General features: G+C 41.2%; 1 protein-coding gene across 1 annotated transcript in view; it reads right to left on the bottom strand.

The window, feature by feature from the left end:
• SPATA16 (spermatogenesis associated 16) overlaps positions 1-17,123 on the bottom strand; it is a 30,454-nt gene extending 13,331 nt beyond the window's left edge. The window contains 4 exon segments of the mRNA XM_027685902.1: positions 2,080-2,116; positions 2,118-2,228; positions 14,565-14,679; positions 16,975-17,123. Of these exon segments, the coding sequence (XP_027541703.1) occupies positions 2,080-2,116; positions 2,118-2,228; positions 14,565-14,679; positions 16,975-16,985 (274 nt within the window). The 5' untranslated portion in view covers positions 16,986-17,123.
• Between the last annotated feature and the right edge of the window lie 576 nt (positions 17,124-17,699).

The following is a 17,699-nucleotide window of genomic DNA, read 5'->3' as shown; positions in this document are numbered from 1 at the left end:
AACTCGGACTAAAATTGGACAGATATTTGTTACAGGATAGGAAGATTATTTAAAATAACATGTTCTTGAGATGCCTGGTATTTCACACCCACTGTTAAAATGGGACTTAGCTCTTATTTTTAATTTCACCTCTGTGAGATACAGACCTGCAGTTTGGATACTCACTTGGTACCACACTGAGCTTGGAGCTAAACTTGTTGCTTTTGTTGTCTTCTTTGAGTGGGCACTGTGATTTTAGGTCAGATCTGAATAGTTAAGTTGAGGAACCTCTATTGTCTCAGCTGACTTCAGCTAACACTGTTTTATCTCAGCACCAAGCGTAGGAAAAGGAGCCATGTCTGCTCTGTCTGAGAAGGTTTCCAGGACAGCCCTGATACAGATATTGTTTTTTCCTTGTCTTCTATACCATTTTATTCCTAGAAACTTCAGGAATACTTTTAAGTCCCAAAACCTGCTCCCAGAAAAACTTGTGTAAAATTGAAGCAATTATTTTAACTGATAGATTAAAACATATTTTAAGTCAGAACTGTTCAATCTGTTTTATAATTGACTATATATTTATAAAACTCTATAGGATTTGAATCTTCTACCCTTCCTTTTTTTCCTTCTTTCTTTTTCCTTATTGGGAGGCATAAGAAAATGACTGATGACATTTTCGGACTCACTCGGTGATTTATGAACAAAAAATCACTGAGTTTGCTTATGTGCTTCTGAAAGACTCACCCTTGCTGTAAATTGAGGGAGCTTTATTTTATGCTTTTAATGCCAGTACTTTTGTCCCAGAATATTCTCCTCAGTCACATCAGCAAGTAAAAGGAAGACAGGGATTTTACAATTTTCATGATAAATAAGTCCTCATTTTCTCTCTTTGAACAACCCCAAAACTCTTGCTGGAAATCCAATACATGGGTGCTCTGCAACGTGCAAAACACCATCTAGTTTTATACTGGTTTTCCGAAGCAAAACCAACACGAACAAAGCAAAGTTTACTTGTGCTACCTCTTTGCACAGTTTTATGGTAAACACTTGGTTTCCTAATTCCTATCTGTGTTTTAGAAGTAGATTTTATTTTCTTCTCCAAAGACGCAGTGTGTCTCCTTTTGGAAACCTGATTTATCCATTGAGTGCTGGGCTCAGCAGGGTCAGAGCTGTCCGACCTGGGGGCAACTCTTGCAGGAAGCAGGAAGCCTCTCAGCCTTTTGGATGGCTGTGTTGGCAGTGGCAGTGGGAGGTGAGCTACACAGCCAGTTTGTGTGACAAAAATAGAGGCTTTCCAGAATTTGACGTGGGAAATGTACTTTTCCCTTTATGTTTCTCAATCACCAACTCAAAGCCAAGCATTATCAGGGTCAACTGTGTTCCAAATCACCAGGTTAATGACAGGAAGAAATGCCTTTTATCCTCCTGGCTCTCTTTTGCCAAAATGTCATGTCCATTCTGCTTGAAACAAGCCCAAGATCACCAGAATTTAGGCATGTGTTTGTACCAGGAGATGACATTTGATTTCACAATGCTGGGAGACGATAACAGACTCTGATAAAGCCCTTTTTCACTCTGCGCCCTACTTGTCGTCAACAGGCTAAAGGAAACCTGGCTGTCCATTCCCATCCATGCAGCTGAGATGCTCTCAAAGGTGGTGGTCAGCCCAGTAGAGCTCATAAAAGGCAAAGGTAATTTTGGATAGGGAGGGCCCTGCTGCAGGTGTGACCATCGGTGGTCATGCAAATCCATGGGGGTGGGAATGAGCTTGAGCATCCCTGTCACCACAATACACTTGCAAACCTACCTCTGAACAAAAGATTAACTGCAATAATGAAATCCAACAATGGAAATATGGCGCTTCCCGGATAAAAATTATATTTATGGGGATTTGCAGTATAAAGTCTGTACTTTGCCTGAGTACTCGTTCCATTACCTAAATCACAGACAATCACAGAGCAGATCTCAGAAGACAGTTTTCCCCCCCGGAAGTGTAGAAATGTCTGGACCTCAAGCTTCAGAGTCTCTCAACCTCTTTTTAAGTCAGACACGCACACAAACAACACACAGTGCTTAAGAGCATGTGAAATCTGCAGTTACCTGTAAATATGTGCTGCATGTAATCAGAGTGCTTTTTTAGCAAAGGTTTTGTCTGCCTCCTTTATTTTGGCGCTCTCATCTCCTTTCACAAATGGTTTGTACATAGCCAGAAAAGATATTTCTCTCTTGAAAGCTTCTTGAATTATAGCCTAAAAAAAGGCAAAGAAATTATACATTTCATATGAGGAAATGGTTAGTCAAAAAAAATAAAATAACCCCCCCCACACTTTCTCTGATGATATTTTCCCTTTAATAATTGCACAGTCATGCAAAGATAACATATTTTGATCTTGAATATTAATTAGAGGGGAATTTAAATTAGTTCCAGAAAACACTGCCTTTCTATACTCAGAAAATCAATTTAATGGAGAAAGAACATTTGTAAACAGTTTTCAGTGCAGTGAGCCCATGTCCTCAATGAGGAGAAAAGTATTAGCTAAATTATCTTTTAGATGAAAAGAAAAAGTGATTCCATGCTCTCTGAAGGTCACAGCTTTCATCTGAGGGTTTTATTCAGTCCTTGGGAGTTGGTTAAACAATGCTAAGCATTCACATTACCCCTTGGGTTGGCATGAATCAGACACTGTGCCTGTACGGAATATTAGTCTTAAAATATTGCATTTAAGCACCGTTTGCATTAAGAGTAAAATTCACTCCTGTGCAGAGGGCAATGTGAAGCTTATGAACCTTTTCATCCCTTAAAAATGACTTAAATGATGCATTGTGCTGGTGTGATGTGGAGAGGTGGATTTCACACTCAGCGGACCCCAATGAACTGGTGCTGGAGCTGCCAGGAGGAGCTGCCAGACTGGGAATAGCCTTGCTCGGCCCTATTATCCAGCAGGACAAGGGAGGCTGAGCTGCAGCTCCTCCTGGGCTGGGCTTTGGCTTAAGACCCTGTTCAGTGCTGCTGTGGCTGCATCTGCTGATAACAACAGTTTTGTCTTCTTGAGGTGGGCATTGCTTTCTGAAAACTGGGGGAACCGCAAGGCTTCATTAATGTATCTTGGCAGAAGCATAAACCTGGTTAATAGTGACAGGGCTAACACAAAGTTAATAGAGATCGTCAGAAAAGCATGACATGAAAAGATATATGCATTTTTACAGGGTGTCTGAATCTCCCAGATCCCCTCATCCACTGAACTGATTCACAGAAGGCATCACTAGGGGTCCAGCTTGGTGTTTTATTGACAAGCCCTCATATTTGTTCTCCAGTCTATCCTCCACCTATGTAAAATTATCCAAGACACAGTGTGCCTCCATGAGTCACTGATTTAGCTGATGACTGTTCCCACCAAGCCAGAATGGAAGGCTGAGAGTGCCAATTAGTTAAGTATCTGTGTCTTTCTCTCAAATGGATTTAGACAACAGAACTTCTGATATGGTCTTATGCCAGTTTATTTCCATCCTGTTTATTGGTATGGGTTGTGCAGAAATACCATAGAAAAGCTATAATTGTTTTGAGTATATTTTGGGATAGGCTGCCACACGTGCACCCTGAGTGCTCTTACACTGAATACTCTGCCTGGATCTCGAGGGTATCACTGGGGATCTGTTTATATTTTAGAAACCTATATTTAGTCAGCCCATTATCCTGTATTTATTGGAATGGAAGCAGTCTGGAGTGGCCAGTTTAGCCCTGGAGAATTAACAAGCCTCAAATGTGTGTAATAGTATCATGACCACCTAGGGCAATAATAACATTCCGCCCAGGTGAGGAGAAGTTCCAGCTTTCCCTGGGCACAACCATGTTATCCATGGGCACAACGGTGTTATCCATGGTCAATGCCACAGATCTGGAGGTATCAGACCAGAAAATAGCAAGTGTGTCCTCCTGCCAAGAGCTTTGGGGACACACAAACGGATCCATGCCCGTTCCTTCCTGTGGGAATACTTACCAGTCCGCACTGATTCACAGGAAAGTGATTTTAGGTTTTCTTATTTCTGTGGACTTTAATTATCTTGTTGTTCAGGGCCCTTAGAGGATCAGCAGGCAAACAATGCCACCAATCTGACTTTCCAAGGTACAATTTTTAAAAGGCAGAGGCTTGCTGGTTCAAGTTTTGCTGAATTTCACATGTAAATATAGGCACAGAGTTAGGCCAGCCTTATTTTGTGTGAGATGTTGGGTATTCTGCTTATTTTCTATATCTTGGCAGCCCTTTCCTAATCTGGATTGATAGGAGCATGTGAATGTGTTTTTGGGGTGCATCCATTCACTTCAGACTTAAAATAAGTGTAATGAGGAAGATGAAAAAGTGAGCGGCTGGACCAGACAAGTTCTGTATTCTGCTTGCAAAGTTCATTTTTGGGTTTATCATCCTCAAGAACAGCTCAAAGTCACACCTATGGTATCTCTGCATTGCCATGTGCCCATGGCTACTCTGCACAGAAAATAGTGACCAGCTCCAAGGGCTATAATGATAAAACGTCAGCCAGTGGAGAAAAGAACAGATTCAATTTCTGGTCCATACTGTTCCTGAAGGTATTCTTATTATCACCCAAGAGCATTTATTTTCCCCAGGCTAGTGACCCTGGACATAGCCACTATTTGTTTTACTATCCTCTTGGATTTTTATGGGGTAAAGTCTTTAAAGATATGAAACTTCAGCCTGTAAAAACTTTTGAGGACAAAACTTTTTATGATGAAATCCCAAAAGATTTTTCTCCTTAAGCCTTTATGCAGTGAAGTCCATCACTGTGGATGAATATCTGGCAACATATCCAGGAAACAGGGATGCCTACAGAACATTTCCTGTGCTGTACACTGTGCAGTTACTCAAGATACAGTCACAGTGTGGAGAGGATTGGAAGGGCTCAATGGACTTTCAGGGAAGTCCTTGCAAAAGTGGGTAGAACAATTGTTTTTTCCCATTTTCATGTGTTTTGATGTCCTTGCATTGGAAGGCTCCTTTCTACAACGTCCTGTCAGATACACCAGGGAGGATATTGCTGTTCTGCCCTTGGAGTGGAAGAAGTGTCAGGCTCTCTCATGAGTGTGGGGGCAGCTGCTAAACTGATAAAATGATAAAGAAAGATGATTTGGGGTTTTATTTTTTTGTGGATCTTGCAAGTGATCTCTGCAGTGATATCTCGTCACGTGGTGTTACACTCCAGCCCTTTGTTCAGGCAGAGTTAGAAAATGTGAAGTCCTTGAAGTGACCTTAAAATGGAAGAAAGAACTCCTCTAGCACTGTATTATAATGTAAGGACGATGACATGAGGCTACTGATTTTGGTGATTTACCTCAGTAGTGGACAGAATCCAGCTTCAGAAAATATGCAAAAACTCGTTTAAGAAGAGGCTGCAGAGTAATCTGGTGATAGGAAAGATTTCTTTTTGTATTTATGGGACTGACTCATGCTCTGCAATGTCAGGAGGTTTATATCCCTGTTTTGGAAGTGTGGGGAATCAGAGAAAGTCTGCAGAGAAACCATCTGGAGACAAAGTGTCTCAAGGAGTATTTATATTGTCAGCACTTCTATTAAAATACCAATTAATTCCTTCACAAAGCACAAGCTTGAGGGATGCCTCAAATAGGGGTTTGAGGGATGTACATTGCTATCATGACACATAAAAAGCCAAAACCCCTTCATCAACAACAAACTTTGCTTTGCAAAAGGTTTTAAATATATATTTGACCCAATCCCACCTCATACTCTTCTCTGAGCACCTTGGCTATGCAATATCCAAGGTTTTATTCCCTGTGAGGATGGTGAGGCCCTGGCACAGTGTGCCCAGAGAAGCTGTGGCTGCCCCATCCCTGGGAGTGTTCAAGGCCAGGTTAAACAGGGTTTGGAGCAACCTCGGATAGTGGAAGGTGTCCCTGCCCATGGCAGGGGGGTTGGAACAAGATGATCTTTAACGTACATTTTAACCCAAACCAGTCTGTAATTCTGTGAGTCAACACTTAATAAAATTCTGCTAAGAACTCATAAAATGAATAGGTAGATGCACAAGAAGCAAACCTTTCCCATGACAACTTTTGATGGCAAATGATGTAACTACTTCAATATTTTTAAGAAGCTCTTGAAATTTGCCTGCTTAGAGAGACATAGGAGAAGAAAAATGGCACTGTAGTGAAAAAGTCATCATAACAGTGACAGTAGCTTTCCCTGCCACACTCCCTAACCTTAATCCTCTTTAACTACAGAAAGGTTTAATTTGGAAAATCCAATTATCTTGACATCTAGAATTAGCCAAAAATTTAGATATCTTCCTAGTGCCTTATCTCACAGCTGCAGTGCACACTCAGCCCCTGTCTCATTTACAGTACAGCAGGAACTGATGCTTTTATTGATGATTTTTATTAATGCAATGGTATCAGTCAGGGTAAAGCCATTAGCCTCTTCTATGAACTGCTTCCACTCCTAGGCTGGTAGTTAGAATTACGGGTGCACTGCAGCGCAACCTATGTGCTTTTCTCTATATCTTTCCAACCATAAAGAAGTCTCTGGCAGCCCTGCCACTAAGTCTGTGGCTGTTGTGATATGAATATCTTCTCACCAGCATGATCTTCTTACATAATTTTTTTTTTCTGTGGGAAAAATAAGTAGACAGAATGCTGGAGCACATCCTTTTCTCAATATGTTTATGGTATGAATAAATCATGCATTATACAATAGATGAGAACTTTCTGCTTATCTGCCATATAGTGCCTCCCCATTAATGTAGGTCACATCAAATATCAGCTTATTTAGGGTCTTAAGTTATTAACGTATTTAAGTCTCTGCGAGTTATTTTGTATGCAGTGTATTTTGAAAGCGGATTTGCGGAGCTCCACAGCGATAGAACCATGTCTTCCCAAAAGCAGAGGTACTGCAGATGTGTTACCTTAGGCTTCAAGAATTGTTTGATACTCTATTAAGTCTCTTTTTATGTTTTGGAAGAAAAGAAATCCATGTTTTATATCCTTTCAAAGAGATCACTATTCATTAAAGAAAAATCCCGGAATACGTAGCAAATGGAAAGGCTGGAGGCTGCTCTGGAAACTCCCCGTCTGTGATGCCTCTGTGAACATGCCAATTATCCTCTACATTAGTCCAGCGTCCAAACCCATAGTTTTTAACCAGTTTTGTTAACATTGACACTTTTTTAAAGATGAGAGAGTTTTTGTGGTGAGGAATACCCTGATTCCAGGGAGGCAATTCACTGTGGCTGCTCTGAGCAGCCTTTGCAGTGCTTGGAGAAGCCTTTTGCCATCCCAGGTCCTCAGCATGTGTTGGGACAGCTCTGCAGGGCTCCTGCTAGGTCAGGAATGGGTCAGAGTTTAGCAGGTTTTTTTGTGAAAGGGGATTATAAACCGTGCTCAGCTGAACAGCTTTGGCAGCCTGGGCTCAGAGAGGTGTCTGAACTCAGACAGGCAGAGCTAAAGCTTGAGGATCACTGGGTGCTTTATGTGGATGTAGTCACATCCCACTGACCAACATCTGGATGCTGCATCCATCAGGTGGTTCAGGCAAGTGCTTGACAGACAGGGCATGAGCCTGGCAAGGAAATACTCCCAGGAGAAAGGTGGGATATTTCCTGTAAGGGGTTTTAAGGGTTTTTAACCTGAAGGAAAAAAAAAGAAAAAGGAAAAAAAAAAGCAGAAACTAACTGAAAGAGGTGTCAGCCCTTCCTAGCACTGAGCTAAACATCTTTTGGGAACTTGACTTGAATGTGAGGAGATGAATCAGACAGCCTGAGATGGTGACTGATGTGGTTAGCCTGTCAAATGGACAGCACTGCTCAGAGGGTCAGTGAGAAATCATGCCTGACTCATTGCAGCAGCAAACCACTTTATGTGGCTGAATGGCTGCTAATTTAGTAGAAGACAAGTTGACTGTATATAGAGATGTTTCTGAAAAGTGACTCCATCTATTTTTGCATGGTGTGCTCTGTGGTTCTACAAGAGCAGACGTGCAGATGAAAAGCCACATCACCAGTAATGATCCCGGGCAGAGCACACACTCCTGCCTGTAGCTTCATTTCCCCGAAGAAAGGAGAAGGTATGCAAGAAAAAAGGGAAGAGGATAATGGATGTGAAAGTTCTTAAGGACCTTAGCAACTCGAGGGAACAATAAGGGCCTGAAAACAGCACCAAATGGCTGCGTTTCTGCACTGGTTTCTCAGGTTTCTTTTGTAAATCTTATAACTCTGCTTTGCAACAAGTAAAGCCCAGAATGAATTGAAAATTCTGCTTGTGAAATATGCACATTACTGCACTGAGCTGCCCTGTAGGATTTTCAAATAGTCTAGAGCTTTGCTGACCGGGTTGTTCCTGTTGAGCATGTTTGAGATATGATTTATGGTCCCCTCTTAACAGTTACAACCCTAATTGGTTGGTGTTTTGTTTCATATTGGGATTTCAACAGTCACCAACTACAGCAAGGTATGTTTCTGCCTATTACATTCATCTAGTACTAAATAAATCCATCTTTCCTCAAATTAGGGACAATTAGCACATCTGTCTTAATAATTGCGACATTTAAACTAATACCTTCTCTTAGCATTTTGATTCTATTAGTACTTATTCTACTTTGAATGATTTGGTACCAGAAGAATAGAAGTAGGTAGAAAATATGTAGAGGTTGATGTTATTAAAGAAGAAAGAATGCAAGAAAAATGTTAAATTCCTTGGATTTGTACATGTAGAATTGTTTCTGGAATGGAAATATCAGCAATAACAACAGCAAGGAAAAGCTCCTAAATCAGTATCAACATGATAGAAACTCTCTGTTATGTTATTTTATTTGCTTTCTCAATCCAGTTTTCAATTACTCCATATTTTTACTACTCTACCTGGGAGCAGAATGATGCTGATTTTCTGCAGGTGAAAGTTATGTCTTACAAAGAGTGTATTCCAAAGCCAGACTGCTCTGAGCCCCTGAAATGGCATACACAGGAAGAGGCCCATTCTGCCTTGATAAAATGTTATTAATTCTAATTTCAGCAAGTTGCTTCAGTCATGAGGCAATGAGAACATAGGAAACCCATGAACTGGTCAGAAGCTGCACTGAGATCATCTGTAACCAGTGCACTGTCTTAAGAACAAACTGATCTTCCTATTTAGGGACCAAAATCATTTTGTTCTTCTGATATGCAGGATGAGGAGAATCGTTACTTCCCAATTTGCCGCCAGAAAATTAAAAGCTCAGTGTTTCAAGGCAAGTGTTGTCCTTCAAAATGGCCACAGGTACAAAAGAAGGACAATTACCTATTGGTGTTTAGTTAGACGTGTAAGAGAAATGTTATCTCTTTTCTGGCATGAGAAAATGCAAAACTAATTCTTAAAGCAGCAACAAGCTGCAGAGACCTCTGAGACAATATAGACTCAGGCATACTAGACACTTATTTCTGCCAGTACACCCACCAGTCATTGACCTCAAACGGATTTTCCCCCAGATTTGATTAAAGCCGGGACTTTATTGCAGTGAAGTGTGGCACAGCATGATCTGCTAAAATGGCTTCGAGAATTAATGAGAAATACGTTTTCTCAGTGATATGATGGCCAGGCTGCCCAGAGAGGCTGCCTGTCAGCTCCTATCAGTCATTGCATTAGGAGGATTGCAAAACATCCCTGTCATTGCCAGCTTGGAAACCTCACGCTCCATACCGGGGCACGGGTCAAGCGTGAGCACACAGGGCTGCTGACAGGCCTGGGCACCAGCTGGGACTGCACAGGAGGGTTTGGCTACCGAGAGCTTTTTCCCTTAACTTCCTTGCCTTGGATTTTCACCCCACAAGGTGTGAGATAAAGCTGAGCTCTAAAGGAGCTGACAGCGCTCACCGCTGCGCCGTAGGTGTTCAGCCACCTCACAGGGCTGGGTTATTGTTTGCTTCATTGTGTGATGTGCAGATTGCTCTGTGCTTGAAACGGCCCAGATTTTTTTGAAATGGAAGCACCTGATGTTCATAACAGCGACCAGAGTGCAAAACAAAGGTCTGAATACAGAGACCTTCGTGTGCTACTGGAAGCTTTCTCTGTGGCGTTGAGTTTAGCTGACAGAAATATCCTCAGAAACACAAGTTTCTTTTTCAAACTGCTAAAAGCAGCTCTGTGATGGCTGCAATCTTGGCCAAAACACTGGGGTTGAACTGGAACTAAAGCTAAAAGCCCGGTTTACTCCAATGCAAATTAAAGGTCTCCATTTGAGCTGTAGCAAATACATGTTGGCTGCGTTCTGGAATTAAGGCTTTTAGTACAGATGGCTATGGAAGCATGCAGATATGAACCTACAAGCTTTGAAATGCTTTCCTGGGGTTCTGTTAGTTTCTGCAACATATGCATAGCTGGTGCAATGGCATTTAGTGTGAGACTTTGGCTGGATGGGATTGACTTTGGATGTACAAGTGCATGGTGTATGCTGGAGCTCAACCTCTAGTATAAAATAGGGCACATGGTTTTCAAAATGAAATAATAAAAGGAATTGTATTTGTAGTGTGCTGATGAGTTGAGACTGAGATATTATAAATTAGATATTGGTGAAATCAGGCTGTGACTTTCAAGGTATTTGCAAAGTTCCTGTTTGACAGTGTTGGGAATTTTTTGACGTTGTCATATGGGTGTGATATATTTTTACTCACAGAATGAAACGTCCAGCTTATATTGTACAGGTTTTAGCCACTGGAAATAGTTTGCAAAGGTGTGAGTAAAACTGGACAGTTTGGAGAGGGATCCTTTCTGTGGGATGAAATATCACAAGCTTGCTGTTTGTTTTGCTATTACCAGCTGAGAAATGGCATTGCTGACAATAAATGCTAGGGAGCTTACCTGATTATAGTAATAAGTAAGTTTAAACTTTGTCTTGCTGCTACCACTCTGAAGATATTTACCATAATACGTTTAATTTTTCCATTCTTATTTATTGTGATGAACTCTATTTAATTCACCTACTTTCAATCTAACAGCCAATACACAAATCATCCAGTGCATATCTGTAGTGGGCTATGAAAAAAAGCCCATTTATTTGATGATGTGTTAACTTGGAATGTATATTTTCAATCCACAGAATAAAATATTTGAACAGAGAAAAAGGCCCAACTTACTGAATAATATTATCCATTGCAAATTACTTTTCCACTGCTCATCTGCATTATACTTCTGTCTCAGAGTAGAATGGAAGATGGGCATTAATATTCAAAACCAACACAGGGCATTAGATATTACATATCACTGTACAGAAGATCCAGAAATAGATGATTTACTTTAAAGGGGACAATCAGAGAAAGCTAATCAAAAAGCTAATCAAAAAGAATATTTAAAGTTGCCTTGATCATGATCCATAGATACATATACAGGGAGAAGATAACAAGTACTAAAGGTTCTTTAAGCTTTCAGAAATTAATGCATAATATAAATTGCTGGAAGTTTGGACTGGATGAGTAAGATCCCATTTTGTAAATTGGGGAGAAAAACTGAAAAACCACACAACAAATCAACTATTAGATGGGCAATGGTAAATATTCTATTCTTAAACTGCTTAAAAGGGGATTGGGTAACTTTCTCAAAACCAGTCTCTGCTTTTCTCTTGTGGTACCAATGCAGGCAGTTAAGGGTGCAATTCTCTGGTGTTTTAATGCAGAAAGTCAGATAATTCCCCAATATGAGCCCATCTGGCTTAAAAATCTAGCAATACAAACCTTGCAGTGTGCCTTAGAGGAGGTACACAGTCACATGGAACAGGTTACTGCTGGAGAAGAGGAAAAATGTAAAAGTTGATTATGAAGAGGGGAGCAATTTGAAGATGTTTTAAGAAGGATTTTGAAGAAAGAAGACTCCTGGCAGTTGATGTCAGGGATAGGAGAAGTTCAAAGGAAAGTATAAGACCCATATCAGGAGAAGAAAACCGGAGGAGATACAAGATAAAGACTGCTCTGAGCATGAGGAATAGATCAGGAGAGAAAAAAACCCAGTGATTTAGAAGTAGGATAAATAAAGAGTTTTGCAGATGTAAATTAAGGGCCTGAATTTTTTGCAGTAAAGTTGTCAGCTCAAGGATTCAAGTGGTCTGTACAAAGATTTGAAGCCATGGCAGAAGGAGAAGACAGGCTGTGAGAAGGAAAAGCCCTTTCCAGCACTTAGAAGAATCATGAAAAGAAGAAACAAAAGTAGTCTATGACACACCAGAAGATTATATACATGACCCACTGATCAAAGCAAAGAGTGATGTATCTAATCTAAAAATCTTTCTTCACAGAAGGAAAAAACAAACCATCCTGTTCCCCTTCTATTCCCTTCCTCCTTGGAAAATGTTACTCATGGTTGTGAGCCAATCCTGGTGAGTTCTGGGGCAGAGGAGTAGTTAGCAAGAAAAGCGTGCATCAATAGCTGTTGCTTTGGTTACAAAAGCACATGAGCATGTATAGTTGTGACAAGTTATTTTCAGCTTTACACCATGACATAGAGAGAATATTAATAAAAAAAGATTATGCTACCTCTGCTCAGTCTCTCTGTGGTGGAAAGTCCCAGAGCAGTGTCACATGCTGCATCATCCTGCATGATTGTTGCTGTGCGCTCTAATGACACAGAAGCCACCCCTGATGCTGAGTGCACAGAATTCATCAGCTGTGGGGGACAAAGGTTGTTACTGGTGCTGGGGATATATCTTCAGGAGCAGCTTCTCTTGAGTGCCAGCTATTAACTTGAGTGGGAGCAGCACTGGGCACCCAGCTGCCTCTCCTGCGTGCGTGTCAGCATCTCGATACCGCTGAATCCCTCGCGTAGCCCACGCTCAGGCACGCACACAAAAAGCACAAAATTGCAGAGCAATCTCTGTCTCCTGGTGAAAATCGAGTACAGTGGGGAATCAAACAAATGGTTAGATCTCTACTGGCATTTCAAAGCTCCCGCAGTCAAAGATGACAGCAAACTTGGGAGAAACGCAGGGAAGGAGCCGGAACGGGGCACACACAGCATGGTGGTGCCTCGTGGTACCACAGGGGTCCAGGGAGGCCCACACATGGACTTTCCATCAGGAAGAGGAATGAGCTGTGAGCTCTGGAGTGAAGCACTGATGAGCCAGGGTGCTACCACTGCCAAAATCATTTGTCCCTTGCTATCTGGCAGATGATGGTAATGGCTGGAAGCAATTCCATCCCCCCTTCTGGTTCTGGTTCATTCCCACCTTAACCCAACCACAGCTTCTGGTTTAGACTCTACAAGGAGGAAATGTGATTAATCTTGTCCTTCATGCTACTTTTTTGGCCCTGTTACATAGCAGGACAGTCTAAACCCCTGGGGGAGAGGACAGCTATGACAGCTCCCCCTTTAAAGGTTTATTCTTTGAAGCTTCATGTCCGTGACATCAAGAAGGGAAGTCAATGGATTCCAGTGTTAAGAGACAAAAAAAGACGTTCCATTTGAAGAAATGACCCCTTCATAAAACCTGTTTGTGAAGTCGGGATTTTAAACAAGTCTGACCCAGTAGGGAAAAAAAAATCAAACTGTTTTGTACAGAAGAAATTCTCTGCTGGAAAGCACATAGGAAAGTTCACAGGCACTGCAAACAGTAGCCCAGTGGGTAATTCTCTGAATGAGATGCACTTTGCACTCACAGCAGTACTGAAATTCAGCAGCTCCTGGGAATGAGATTTATTCAGTTTTACCAATAAGAATGCAACTAATAATAGTTTAAAAAAGGAAAAATTTACCATGTGAGGGAAGATAAAAGATCACATTCTGAACTTTATTACTCTGGCTTACGTCGGACATATTTTGCACCACTACACATACAGTAGAGATGTCACAGATGATCTCAAAGAAAAACCAAAATAGACGCCATCAGAATCAAACCCTGAAATTTTGTTGCATGGGACATATACTGTTCCCAGTATTCTTAACTTCTTTTTGTGGAGAACCTGAGGACCCGGTATATTCTGGGAGTCTGCAGCAATGAGCATCTCCCAGCAAAGGATCCAGCATCCGTTCACCTCCAGGTTTGTGTGAGAGCTCTCCTCAGAGCAGAAGGGACACCCTTAAACTTAAATTTGTGCTGATTGGACTGAACAACCATCTCAAATAAGTATCACTCCGACAAGTCTCATTAAAGTCAATGGTCTACTCCCCACATAAGTAATCTTTGTAGAGTGGGGTCTTGCCTAGTCATCCTTCACAGAGCACTGCAGGTTCCTCTGAGACCAGTTTTTACAGGCATTTTTTTGCTCCCCTTCTGGTTGAAGAGTTTCGAAAGGCGTCAGAGGATTAGTACCATGCAAATTCCAAAAGGAAAGTGTCACTAAGGCAGGACGACATCACAAAAAATAGCTTAGGGGACTATACAGTATCCAGAATTAAATTTTATAGCACTCCATAAAATTGAAGTATGAGTCAAGGGTTAACAACCTTGAATTTTACCCTTAAAATTAGTCCAAGGAAGTCTACTTCATTAAAAATACGGTAGTACTGTATAGTGTCCTGTTGATTGATATGCCCAAGAGCTACCTTTGTCGGCACTCTTTTAAGCAGTAATCCTTCATTTTGATCTTAATAGTGAGATAGGCACCTCCTTCCTCATTGGGCTATCAATTTTTGCCTGCCAATACAGATGGATGAGGTCCCTTGTTGCATACGCGGTGCCTCCCATCGTGATGAACCTACAGTCAGCAATCATGGGGCTCCTGATCCCAAAAGCAAAGTAATTGAGTGAGAGCAGGATGCAAATAGCAATATTTAAAGGAGGTAATATTAGAAGAGTGCAACTTGAGGTATGTACCAAAAGATTACACATTATTCTCAGTCTTTGTCCAGCTTTAAGATAAACATTTTTTGAGCTAGTTAAGCTATCTGCCAACAAGCAACTCTACATTTTATTTTAATAACTTTCCAGTATTTTACTCTCAGCAAATATTTAATGGCTGCTATACAATATTTTAGCCTGGTTTTTCTTTTTCTCTCTTTAAATTATTTGTGGGTGAAATATATGTAAGTACATTTGTTCTAGGAACAGCATCAATGTATATAATACCCTTTAGCTTGACAGTCTTGGAATATCACTTATCTATGGCAAACACAGATAGAGTTCACCTTTGATTAAACTATATCTTAAAACCCACCCCAAACTAAAAGTAATTAACTGTCTTGTCACCTAGTTGAGTATGCTTTGGTACTCCCACTGTCTGTGACAATCATTGCATTACTCTTTCTAGGCTGAGGGATATTAAAAAACTATTGTGCAAAGGATATTAATGCAGAGTCTTAACAGACTTTAGAAAATCAGTTTGCTTTTATGGCTGCCTCTCTACATTGCTCTCTGTTTCTTTTCCTCTAGAGATTCCAAATCCAATTAAATGTGACTAGATGTAATTCCAAATTGTCACTTTAGTCAATTAAACATATAATAATCTTGTGTACCTAATTACTAGCACCAAAAGTTTATTTGTTGATGTAGTGCTATCAATGTGTACTTCTGCATGTTCCCCTTATCATTGCCTATATATTAATTGTGGTTTGACATTACTGTAAATTGAATTTGAAATTTCCCCCTAGTTAAAAGTGTCTCACAAACAGTAATCCCAATCCAGTTGTAATACCCTTTCAGAATGTACTTTCCAAGGCTGTATTATGTTCTTAATGAGATATAACCAAAAATTCATGGATTTAACAATAAACATTTCAAAGCAGGCCCAGTATCAGGGGGTAACATATTGTTACAAACAGGAACTAAATCTTCCCTTAGATGTTCTCAAAAAGCTCCCATTAATTTCTCTGGGAGAAAAGCAATTCAGTGGGATCCATGGATTTCTGCATAAGGATTGAATTTAGCCATAAGCTTTATCTAATGCTCATTCAAATCATTGGCAAGAATCCTCTTGACTGCACTAGAACAAAGAGCAGTTTCTAATTGAACATCGTTAGCCCAGTCGGCACAGGATGAACAAAGGATGAAATCCTCATTGCCTGGAAAATAATTGGCAAGCTGCTCATTGACTCCAAGTGGTGCCAGGGTTTAATCTCAGGAATGACATATGGATCCTGTGGATGAAGCAGAGGAGGTAAGCAAAGCATCCAGCTTTGCCTGCTTGACCTGATGATGGTTTTGAGGAAAGACCTTCTCTGTGTCCTGAGGTGCAAAAGGGAAACAAGCATGTGGCACAATATTGAGGGAAGCCTGAATGAATGTGTCCTGTTATTCTGTACCTTTGATCTCTTGCAAAGCTTCCAGCTCCCAAGGCAATGGCAATAGCTGGTCCACAGCAGTGTACAGGAGTGGTGGTGGCTCCTGCAGCCACCTCAACAGACAGAAGGGACTTTCAATCTAAATATATAGCAAGTCTTAAGCACTGAAGCCTTGTGTTTTTTTGAAGCCAAAAGACATTTGCAAATGGTCATTTGCAATTTGGGGTCCTATAGTTATATTGCCCCCTCAGCTGCTGTCATTTCAAAGATTAAAACCGTCAGGTCCTTAACCTTGAACATCACTCTGTTGTTGCCGGAGCCTTGACACTGGTTGAACACCATCAGTCAATACAGAGACTATCACAGAGTTCTCTGCCATCCCAACTGTGGGCTGGGGAAGTCAGGATCCACCCCACTGGCAGCAGAACACGACATCCAGTTTGTTACCTCCCAATCCTCAGTGGTAGCCAACGCTTGCTTCTCCCAGAGCGGCACTGCTTTCAAAGGTGCACAGCGCCCTGGGCCAACCTGGAATCAACTCACACAAGTCACTTCATCTTTCTCCATTTTTCAGCACCAGCTGTAAAATGCAAACACTCATATTTGACTGATTTACTGATTTGGTGTGTGAGTCCCCCTGGCTCAACCTTTTGCTAATCCTTCACAGCCTGCACAGCACAATGTCGCTCTGATCGTGGCAGAAGTCTCCAGGCATTGCTGCACTCCAGACAAATGCCTTTTCTCTTTATTCTTCCTTCTTAATTTGTCCTTATTTAAATAATCAGAAGCACACTTACATTTCCAGCATTCGTGCTTAGTTTTTCAACATCTGCTGCTATCCCTGCTAGATTTGTCCTGTACTGCCATGCATTACATCAGGAATGGTGAGGCACACATAGAAAACCCCTCTGATCTTTTCGAGTGCCCCCATCCCAATTTTACTTCTCAGTTCCTTGGTCATCAGGGAACACACACAGCTCAGGACCAATGCACTGTGACCTCAGGGCTTACAAGGGACTTTAAAAATTCCACTTTGAAAAGAAACACAAGGATTAAGGCTCTATGTGTATGGCCTGTGTCCAACCCCAAATGTGCCCAAGTAAGAGACATTTTGTTGAAGGCCTCCCGGGTCTCAATGCACCGAGCCAACATGACGTGCAATAGGGAACTGTGAACTTCCAGACACTGGAACAAAGGTGAAATTACAGTGCCTGAATACAATTACAGAGCCGGGCATTGAAAAATATTTAGGAACCTGAACATTCAAAAAACAAGGGACCGATTGAGGTATTTAGGCAGGTTAAAAGCCTGGCTCCCACTGAAATACGTGAAGGCTTAAAGCACTGACTGGGTCCTGATTCCCAATGAGTACTTCTCCATATGGCCCATGGAAATCCAGGTAACAAAGATTTCCAGTACGAGATTGATGAGCCTGTGAGTTACTCTGAAATAAGATTTAAGTAAAGTACTACTTAAGGAAATACTATTTATGAAATAGTGACCCAACTCATTAACATCTTGA

The sequence above is a fragment of the Neopelma chrysocephalum genome, unplaced genomic scaffold (genome assembly GCF_003984885.1).
Source record: "Neopelma chrysocephalum unplaced genomic scaffold, ASM398488v2 Primary Assembly neopelma1_69, whole genome shotgun sequence".
In the NCBI taxonomy this organism is placed as follows: Eukaryota; Metazoa; Chordata; class Aves; order Passeriformes; family Pipridae; genus Neopelma; species Neopelma chrysocephalum.
Note: the sequence above shows the minus strand (reverse complement) of the source record. Positions and strands in the feature narration are given on the sequence as shown.